General features: G+C 37.9%; 1 protein-coding gene across 2 annotated transcripts; it reads left to right on the top strand.

The window, feature by feature from the left end:
* Positions 1–6,921: 6,921 nt before the first annotated feature.
* LOC142351859 (uncharacterized) lies at positions 6,922–8,264 on the top strand. Of its 2 annotated transcripts, XM_075404092.1 has the most exons (4): positions 6,922–7,049; positions 7,225–7,377; positions 7,578–7,809; positions 8,015–8,264. In XM_075404092.1, the coding sequence occupies exons 1-4, from the start codon at positions 6,942–6,944 to the stop codon at positions 8,134–8,136; spliced, it is 615 nt and encodes a 204-aa protein (XP_075260207.1). In that variant the 5' UTR covers positions 6,922–6,941; the 3' UTR covers positions 8,137–8,264. The 2 variants fall into 2 exon arrangements, with proteins under 2 accessions (XP_075260207.1, XP_075260206.1); XM_075404091.1 differs by lacking the exon at positions 6,922–7,049 and having other exon boundaries at positions 7,083–7,377.
* The last annotated feature ends 1,753 nt before the right edge of the window (positions 8,265–10,017 follow it).

Consider the following 10,017-nt stretch of genomic DNA (forward strand, 5'->3'; position numbering starts at 1 on the left):
TGAGAGAAGGACGGCAGACAAGCGCGAAAAGTAGCGGAGCTCAAAATCATTAGTCACTGACCTTACGTACAGTCATGAAAAAGGCGTTTTGCAACTGAAATAGAATTTCAAATACCAATCTTTGTTTTTTTTTGCTGTTTCAAGAAATTTTCTCATTAAAATAGGAACAAGCAAGCTTAATTGTGTTCTATCAGGAACAAATTGAAACTATAGTAAAGTTATTTGCGTTACAAGAAAAGATAATTACATTTTCGTGCACAAATTCTGCAAAGCCTTGAGGTTAGCTCCTTCAAGGCTTTGCTGTTGCCTGTAAAATATACAATCACATAAAACTTGCTTTTCATAGAATTCGAAAAAGCATGAAATAAGTGTTATTTGTGCCAATTTTTTTTTTAAAATGCATGTGATGGAAGATGCTTTTAAAAAACATTTTTTTTATCTTAAAAGGCAACAGCAATATGTTTTCTGATCCTTTTTCTTGTTAATCAAAACTTATTGGTCTATCACCTGCGTCTGAAAAACACTGCCGCACATAAAAGCATAAGAATTAACTCTGACGGAAGTTTGCATATGGTTTTGCTGATATTTTTTATCAATTGAATGTTTCTTTTTCGCATTATAATAATTATCTTTCTTAAATACTTTTTTGCGATTTTCGACTGTATTTTGTTTCACATACTGCATCTTAGCATCAAAGAGGCAACAACATTTTGCGAGTAGGACAGCAGGCAAGCGCAAAAGGTAGCGGAATTAAAAATCATTAGTCATTGACCTGACGTACAGTCATGAAAAAGCCGTTTTGCAATGGAAATAGAATTTCAAATATCAATCTCTCCTTTTTTTGCTGTTTCAAGAAATTTTCTCATTGAAATAGGAGCAAGCAAGCTTAATTGAGTTCTATCAGGAACAAATTGACACTATAGTAATGTTATATGCGTTACAAGAAAAGATAATTACAATTTCGTGCACAAAAATTCCAAAGCCTTGAGGTCAGCTCCTTCAAAGCTTTGCTGTTGCCTGTAAAATCATTAATGACATAAAACTTGCTATTAATTGAATTAGTGGTTTACTTCAAATACACGACTGTAAACGTGTCAGTTGAAGGATACATAGAGTATTCGATCTGAAAGATAATAAACCACTTTTCTGTACAAACTATTACAGACCTGGCCTTATTCTGATCCATTTTTTGGAAGCTTCTGCTAATAACTACTAACTCTTGATCTGTTTTACTATATTCTTCACTGCATTTCGTCTTTTGCAAACTAAATTTTGATGTAAACTAAAAGTGTGGATATAATTATGCTTTTTTTAAGCATAAATTTTGTGTTTTTATTTTTTTAAAAAGTTTTTCTTCAAAAAGAACAAAAAGTTTGACGGATTGGTTATTTTCTGCATTTAAAACTGAACTAACCATAGTCACCCTTGTGTTTAAAGACTAAAAAGCTAAACTTTACTATTATTATGGTTGCTGTTAGCGATCATGTGTTGGAGATTTACAAAGAAACATTAAAAAACGTCAAAAAAACGTTTTGAAGTTTTGTTCGTTGCAAAGACCTTTCTTTAAATTTCTTGATCAACTCATTACTTAAATATTCTTTTTAACTTTAAATATGATCGCTTTATGCTACGAAAAGAATAAAAAACTATTTTAACTGTGTGAATAATAGAAAATTATAATCCGATCCATAGAAACCTTTCCGTACTTTCAAGTCAACTTTTTGTGTACCTATTTTCGTTTTATTAAACAAGTCCATTAAGGAAGTTTAATTACTTGGAGCTTGTGTGTGATTAGCACCACAATTGAGCACAATATATACATTTGCCTTAATGTTCCTTTTTATATGCAAAAACTCCAGCTAAATCACAAGGTTGGTTCCTAATTTTGGAAATCATGACAAATTCTTTGACCTCTTACGTTTCGAATAATATGTTAAAACCAACATATTATAGCGCAAAATAACCGTCATTAAACGGTCTGTTGATTGGTTTATAGAGTTATAGAAATAAAGCTCATTGAACAACAAATATTTAGCAAAATATGACAGATTGGGCAGATTTTTGAGCATTTTTTGGAAATCTTCTGCTAATACCGGCTAGCTACGGTTTTGTTTTAGTACGTTCTATAGCTTATTTTTTAGCTCATTATATGTACTTTCCAAAAATATAATATGTTGATATAGTTACATGTGTTAATAAGGAGAAATTTAGCTCTGTGCTAGCCCTAACATGGCCGAAAATTCGGAAAAAAGTATGATTTTCAAAGTTGTTTGTATTAATAACTTTTTTGTTAGCCAGTGTTATAACTCGTATTATAGCTCATTTTCTAGCATTTTTTCTCTACTTTACAACCATATGTATAACTTTTAAAACAAATTCCGTTTAAATACTTTTTTTAACCATTTTCTGGCATGTCATCAAAATCACTGAATTTCGACACTCCGACCCCAGAATCGTCAAAAAAATTTTGAAAAATTGTCTGACAAACTATATATATTTTGAAAGCTTATTATCTCCTGAGTTCAAAACAGTTTAAATTTTTCAATTTCGTCCATTGGTTGTGGAGTTATTAGCCATTGTTTTGACCCAACCTGAAAATTTCGAATTTCGGCCCTCCCGAACTTTTTGTAACGTGTCGGTACTTTCACAACACCCACCTGGTCAAATTTGCATCGTCTGGTTCGGACCCCAGAATATATCTTTAAACCCGTTTTTAACCCAGTTCCTGTCGAAATTACAGGGTGCCACTTAGCTGGTTAGATTCTCCTCGATGAGAGCTTTCCAATGATATAACTTTTAGCCTGGCTTCAAAATGGGGTTTGCTCACTAATCCCGCCCATCCCCTCAACGTCTCTGGACGCATTTGCCACTTCAGCTGTGATATATCTGACCTGAACTGAGAACCTCCACTCTGCAGAGGCAGCGCGATACGCTTGCATGGAGGTGTAATGGAAGTGGTTGCGTTGTGAAGGTACCCTGTATTGAAGTAATATGAAAGTGATATTTTCGAAATTAACTGGGGTCCGATATATGAAGCATGTTAGGTGGGTGTACTGTCGTGACAGTGACAGCGGGGCTGCCAGCCAGTAACGTCTGGACAGTGTATATGTGGTAATAATGTGGTATTAATGATGTAATAGTCGTACTGATGGGCTATCGATGATGGGACCATAAATACACAATATCTGTGACTGAAAGTCAATGTGTGGCTCATTTTTCAGATAGTTGTTGATTGCCAAGTTGAATCATTGAAGTGTACCAGTCAGAACAAGGAGAATTCGCACTTGACTTCGCATAATGAGCTCCCAGTGAGTATCTTCCGTATTGCCCAGTATTCTGATATATGTGTATGGTTTATAACAGTTTTTGGGTGTTTTTACCACCTGAGCTATGTCAGGGTAGTTGCTATACATGCTGTACTACCCAGATTGAGGTCACCGACCAAAACCAAGTGATTTCAGACCGAACAGATGTATGATCAGACCGGTTTCTATTTAATGCTCAGTGGTACCCATTTTCGGGCATATTTCAGAATTTTAGCCCCCCCAGCACCGCTGGGACAGTAGTAACAGTTGTAGTAGGTCTGGTATGGTCCAGGATGAGTTGCCAGACCATAATCAACCATGATCAACCATGATCAGACCGAATTGACCCTTGCGCAGACCTCATTTTGGGTGATACCCCGTAACACCCATTTTTGGGCATATTTTTGAATTATAGCCCCCCCAGCGCTGCTGGGACAGTAGTAACAGTTGTAGTAGGTCTGGTATGGTCCAGGATGAGTTGCCAGACCATAATCAACCATGATCAACCATGATCAGACCGAATTGACCCTTGCGCAGACCTCATTTTGGGTGATACCCCGTAACACCCATTTTTGGGCATATTTTTGAATTATAGCCCCCCCCAGCGCTGCTGGGACAGTAGTAACAGTTGTAGTAGGTCTGGTATGGTCCAGGATGAGTTGCCAGACCATAATCAACCATGATCAACCATGATCAGACCGATTTGACCCTTGCGCAGACCTCATTTTGGGTGATACCCCGTAACACCCATTTTTGGGCATATTTTTGAATTTTAGCCCCCCCAGCACTGCTGGGACAGTACTAACAGTTGTAGTAGGTCTGGTATGGCCCAGGATGAGGTGCCAGGCCATATCCAACCATGAGAAGTCATTATCAGACTGAATTGACTTTTGAACAGACCTCATTCTGGGTGATACCCCGTGACACCCATTTTTGGGCATATTTTTGAATTTTAGCCCCCCCCAGCACTGCTGGGACAGTACTAACAGTTGTAGTAGGTCTGGTATGGCCCCGGATGAGGTGCCAGGCCATATCCAACCATGAGCAGTCATTGTCAGACTGAATTAACCCTTGAACAGACCTATTTTTAGCTGATACCCTGTTGTACCCATATTTGGGCTTATTTTTGTTTATTAGGTCCCCAGCACCACTGGAACAATAATAGCAGTTATTGTATGTCTAGAATGGCTGAGGTTGAGGTCTCAGACTATATCCAACCATGGTCATACTGTTTTGGCCGAATTGAGACTTGATCAGACCAACTCCCACGTAGAAATGATGTAATAACCCATTTTCGGGCATATTTTTATGTTTCGATCCTTTAGCTTTGCTGGCATAGTTGTAACAGTGGTACTAGTAGTAGTAGTAACAGTTTGTGTAGCAGGACTGAAGCCGAGTAACGGGTCGTTGATACTCTGAGTCAATCACTTTGACTCAATGTTGAATTGAACCTATATATCGGAGAAATATTTGTATGAATATTTAATGTAATCTTGTTTGGAAATCATAGTCAAAGTTCTCTGCATGCTCTGGAAGGGACATGTAGAGAGAAACGCCCGTGTAAACATTGATTAAATTCGGCTTAGATGTTCTAAAATCTTTTCATTTGCTAATTTTCAATTTTTCTCAGGCCGCTAAGAGTATCCGAACCCAAAAGATCGCAGCGAATGATTGAAAAGTCAAACAAGCCTCAGCGCGAAGATTTAGATGTACCGAAGGATCTTGCCTGTATGTTTTATTTTGCGTGTGATGGAAAGTACTCAAAAGTTTTGGTTGCTGGCAAAAAGAGGTGGCCTGATGATTGGACCTTATCCGACAAGTTATCTCTGTCTGAAGGAGACTTTGTTACTCTCAAGTGCGGGCCAAAGTACAATATTGAAGCACAAGGCGAGTTCGTGCTTCAAGGGAGTGAGAAGCATGTTACGAGAGCTATTAGCAAAATCTGCGTGTTGAGGGAAAGCGGTCATGACGTCAGTCAAATTGAGGCGCAAAAAATTTTTGACGAAGTTTTGAACAAGGATAAACCAATTTTGCCTGAATCTCAAGACGAGGACGACGATTTTGTCCCGGCAAGCCCGGAAACAAGGGGTAGAAAAGTACCAAGGCTGCAAAAAGATGTGGCAATTTTTGATGACGATGAAATTCCAGACGAACCTAACATTGATTGCGAATTTTACAACGAATTTTTGGAATACACAAAGGCCAAAAAGGATGCTGGGCCTTCCTCAGCTAGAAAAACACCAGAGTCTCAAAGACCTAGTGCTCAAGAGGTAAGCATTAGTAGTATAGTCTCCACTTTTAAGTATAGTACTGTTAAATTTTGATTTTGATAACGCAAATTAATTACCTAAGAATTGAAGAGGGGGTAGCCAAAATAAACCTGGCGGGATTGTAAAAGCCTTTTTAGCGCTCTTTTAAGCTTTTGTCTGTGTTTTCTAAGGAGTACAATTGGGAGAAGTTTCATCACTTGATGGAGCGCATTGCTGCTAGACTAGACGCGAGCAATGAAGTTCTTGCACAGTATATGAGCTTCGCAAAGAAAGCGATGGACGAGATTAATAGACTTCATCAAAATTCGCAGCCGAACCTGAACACAGCTGAACCGGATGAGGAAATAGACGAGGGAGAGGTTGAAAAATACGTCTTCAGCGGAGTAAATCTACTTGCTCTAGGTGGTACGACTTACAGAGAAAAAGCTTTAAATATCGCTAATACAATGTGGACAGAAGATGAGAGAGCCAGATACTGCATCGAGCCAAAAAAGCAGCTTACAAAGCATCGAGAGAAAGCTGATAAAGAAAGAAGCGACGTATTCCGTGAGGTGATGGGAATAATAATGAAGAGCGACTTCTCGGAAGAAAGTTATCGTTCAATTCTGAGATATGTGAATCAACAAGGATTGGACATAGACAGCAAACGTCGAAGATCGCTCCAAAAAGAGAATCATCCCCCTTCTAATGAATGTGCATCTGTGAATTAGGTTACGCTCTGCAAGGGACGTAACAATGATAAGATAAACATGTAACTTAAGTTTGTAAGATTTTTATTTCGTTCACCGATTAAATGTTCCTAAGCTCTTTTGAGAGTTCGATTGACTCCGTTTATATTCGATCTGTTAATATGATCCGTTAATAAGAATTCGGCGTAGGTAGGGTTAGTATTTTGACACCGTAGCTGATTGCAGGTAGATGCTGAAAAAAAGATGCTGTAACTTTGTTTGCGAGATTTTATTCAACTATTTGTTAATGTTTGTTAATGTTAGTTAACTCTTTAGTGCTTGTTTGAATCCTGAAACTGGACGAAGCTAAGATTATCATTTTGTCAATATAGTAGATAATAGCTGCGTTTTCTGCAGTAATTTTTTGCAGTTGAAAAATTTGTAATATCCGGAAAAATTCAGACTTTTTGCTATTATTGTAGACGTTTCTCTTGTTTTATTCTTATTCGTTCTGCCGTTAGATTTAAGTTCTGTTTTGTTTATAAGCAAATTGATGCCTTATTTCTGGAACCTAATTCAATTTTTTTTTGAATTTTTGATAGAATGCGAAATGCCCAAGTAAAAACTTTGGATCTTAACTGATGGTCTTCAAAAAAAAATTGCCTTCAGATTTGCGTTGCGCTTAATTTCGTTGAGAAATGGAGAAGATAGATGATAATCAATGTAGTTCTGCCAAATTCTCTATGAAACCTGTTGTTTTGTCAGAAGATCAAGGAAGTAGAGATGCTAACTCAGCGAACAATGAGGTAAAGTTCATCGTTTGTTTAAAGGATATTCTATGATCTCAGCTAGGATCAAATGGTTTTTGGGAATATTTTCGAAATTATTTGCTCAGAAAGTTTTCTAAATGAGATTTTAATGGTTACTATGAGAGTTGAAGTAGGACTACGTCATATGACTTTGTCTTGGTTGTGGTTTCAGCATGTCTTAAAAGCTAAGAAACTGAAGTTGGACGAGAAAGGAGTTTGCATTAACGCCTTGAAAAATGTTGAGGAAGCACTGAGGCGTAGCAACAAATTGGAAGTTGAGGCGCGCAACCAAATGCTAGCGGTTTCGAAGATGCTCAGGCAAATCGTTAGTTAGCTGAATACTCTGTTTCGAGGTTTTATTATAGTAGTTGAGCGGATTAATTCCTATCTTTCTGGTTTTTAAATGCGTCAATGTTTATTTACAATATGGCATCACGCTCTCCGCTGGACTTTTGAGTGTAATGTCTGTTAGCAGTTTTACGGGAAAGCGTTTTTAGTTGACTGAGAGAAATATTTTTTGTTCAGAATACCAAGGAGGCTGAGAAGCGTCGTAAAGAAGCTAACAAACATCTTTTCTATAAAGGAAAGGACCTCCTGGCGTATGACGGTGCACGAGATGACTATGCTGGTTTTGGTCGTTACCTAAGCCGGTGCATTCTTTCGAAGGAAGAGCGCATGAAAACTTGCTGGTTTGCGCAGCGGATGACTATAAAAGGGAGAGTTAATGCCTCTATTGAGGACGAAAAATTTTTTCGGGGTAACTTTTTAAAGCTCTCTGAGTGGATGTTTTTTATGATCTAAAGTTTAGTCAACTTAAGCATATCTCGAGCACTATTATAGAGAGAAGTTTTTCTTGAAAAACGCTGTACAGAACAGTGACTGCGCTTAGTTGTAGTTTGAAATCTTGAGATTGTTTCAATGTGTTAGTAGTTTATTCGTATAATCAACTATTAGTTGTTTAGATGCTGTCAAAATGTTCTGCGGTGACAACTTGTATGCTCTCCGTCGGGTTAAGGATGCGGCAAATGCATTGGGAGTCAGAGAACGTGCTTCATTGAGTTCTGGTGTATCTGACAATAACTAGAAACATAATTATTCTACTGGTGTTCATGTTTTGTGTATAGTTGATTTCATGCAATTGCGTTTTTGTCAGCGCTCTGAAAAGGACGCTGGCAGTTTTTGAAAAGTTTTTGATATTGTAACTAGTTTTACGTGAACTTCTGCATCTGTGAAACATTGTTTCCGTTACATTTAAATACTTATGAAGACGCAAATTATGTGAGCCTTTGTTTTTGTGCACAATAATTCATTGTAGTTTTGCTCTAGAAAATTGTTGAGATAAGACAGGCTTCAGATCAATTTCAGTTGGAAACTTACTCCGAATTTGTCGAAAGGCGTTCTGATTTTTAAACATTTTTCCAGAAAAGAATGACTCAGAGCAACGCGAAATTCTATTCATCTGCATCAAAAAGTTTTGTTCAGTCGGGTGTGAATTGGAAACAGCTAGCCAAAATTGACTCTGAATTGACAAAAAAGTGGGTAGATGGGACCAATTTCTCTTCTCACAAAATAGTGGTTTCTGAGGAGAGAGACGAAAGAAGCGATGATGAGGTTTTTTTGCATGGTTTTCTTGATGGAGAATATGGTAAGAGTAAGCTATCGGTGGACTACAAAACTGTAAGTTATTTACCATCAGGCAATTTTCAACAAATTGGATTGTTTGCGAAGCAAAATGTAGAGAAGGGTGAAACTATTAACGGCATAATTGGTTTTCTTGCTGAAATAACTGATAATGAAATTGTTCCCGGTTTTAACGATGTGTCAATTCTCTATAGCGAGTTAAAAAATGTGCAATGGGTAATGTTAGGACCAATATCGTTTGTGAACGCATCTTGTAAGTCAAACATTGAATATAGGCAAAAAGGACGACTGGTATATTGTGTGGCGTTAAGAAATATTAAAGTAGGAGAGGAACTAACAGTGTTTTATTACAGGCATTTCTTCGGAAATTTCAATGTTGACTGCTTATGCCCATATAAAACCCGGCACGGTGACCCCTGCCCTGCTGACCCAGAGCCATTAAAAAAGCGAAGGAAGCAGGAGCATAATTTAAGCAACTTTTCTACTCCGCAAGGTAACGGAGAAGCTTTCTTGTCGTCTCGGACTCCGGTAAGAAAAATTTTTCTCGAAAAGTTGCCGCCGCGTCGTGCTCTCTACGGAACGCCTGCTGACAATGATGAAGATGATACAGACCTGCTTCTCTCCTACGAATCGGTTTTTGGCGATATCGAATCAAATCGTAGCCCGCAGCGGGAAAACGTTATGCACAGTTTAGATAGGTTTGATGCAGATTTTGAGGCGAGCACTGAAAATTTAGGCTCCGAGGAAAACGAAGTTGTTGATTCTACTCCTCTAAGGCTCGATGTTTTCGAGGATGACGCGGATAATCGGTTCGAACGCAATGATGATATTATTGGGAATTCTCTATTTCAGGACAACGAAACAACGCTGTTTGCTGGATCGCATTTCTCAACAGAGTCTTTCATGCGTGAATTTGATTGCATTTCTGACCAGCATAAACTTTCAAAAGTTGCGCGTTCTGATTTTTTAAAACTAGTTGCAAAAGTTTTACCTGTTCCCAATAATCTATTTGAAAAACTATCAATTTTTCACCTGCCGACCGTCAGTAAAACAGATTTTGAAAATGCAAGCTTTTGTTGTGTAGACATTAAAACTCAAATTGAAAAAATCCTTTTGAAAAATGCAAAGTTTGTGTCGGCTTCCTGGAGCAGTGATTGCTCATGGGAAACAAATTGGGATTGTTTTTTTCGACAGGAAGTTCAGTTAGTTCTAAATATCGACGGTGCGCCTGTTTTCAAGTCATCTAAGTTCTCTGTGTGGCCAATTTGGGTTCAAGTTTTTAATCTACCACCTAAATTGAGAGGTGCTTTTTCTAATCTGGCCC

Source organism: Convolutriloba macropyga, chromosome 13 (assembly GCF_964194025.1).
Source record: "Convolutriloba macropyga chromosome 13, txConMacr16.3, whole genome shotgun sequence".
Classification (NCBI taxonomy): domain Eukaryota; kingdom Metazoa; phylum Xenacoelomorpha; order Acoela; family Convolutidae; genus Convolutriloba; species Convolutriloba macropyga.

Bases quoted from the DNA above. Each gene is read 5' to 3' on its own strand.
- LOC142351859 (XM_075404091.1), top strand. From the start codon at position 7,102: ATGGTTTTTGGGAATATTTTCGAAATTATTTGCTCAGAAAGTTTTCTA. The intron at 7,378-7,577 runs GTTAGTTAGCTG...TTTTTTGTTCAG, and splicing joins CGAAGATGCTCAGGCAAATC to AATACCAAGGAGGCTGAGAA. The intron at 7,810-8,014 runs GTAACTTTTTAA...TTAGTTGTTTAG, and splicing joins GGACGAAAAATTTTTTCGGG to ATGCTGTCAAAATGTTCTGC.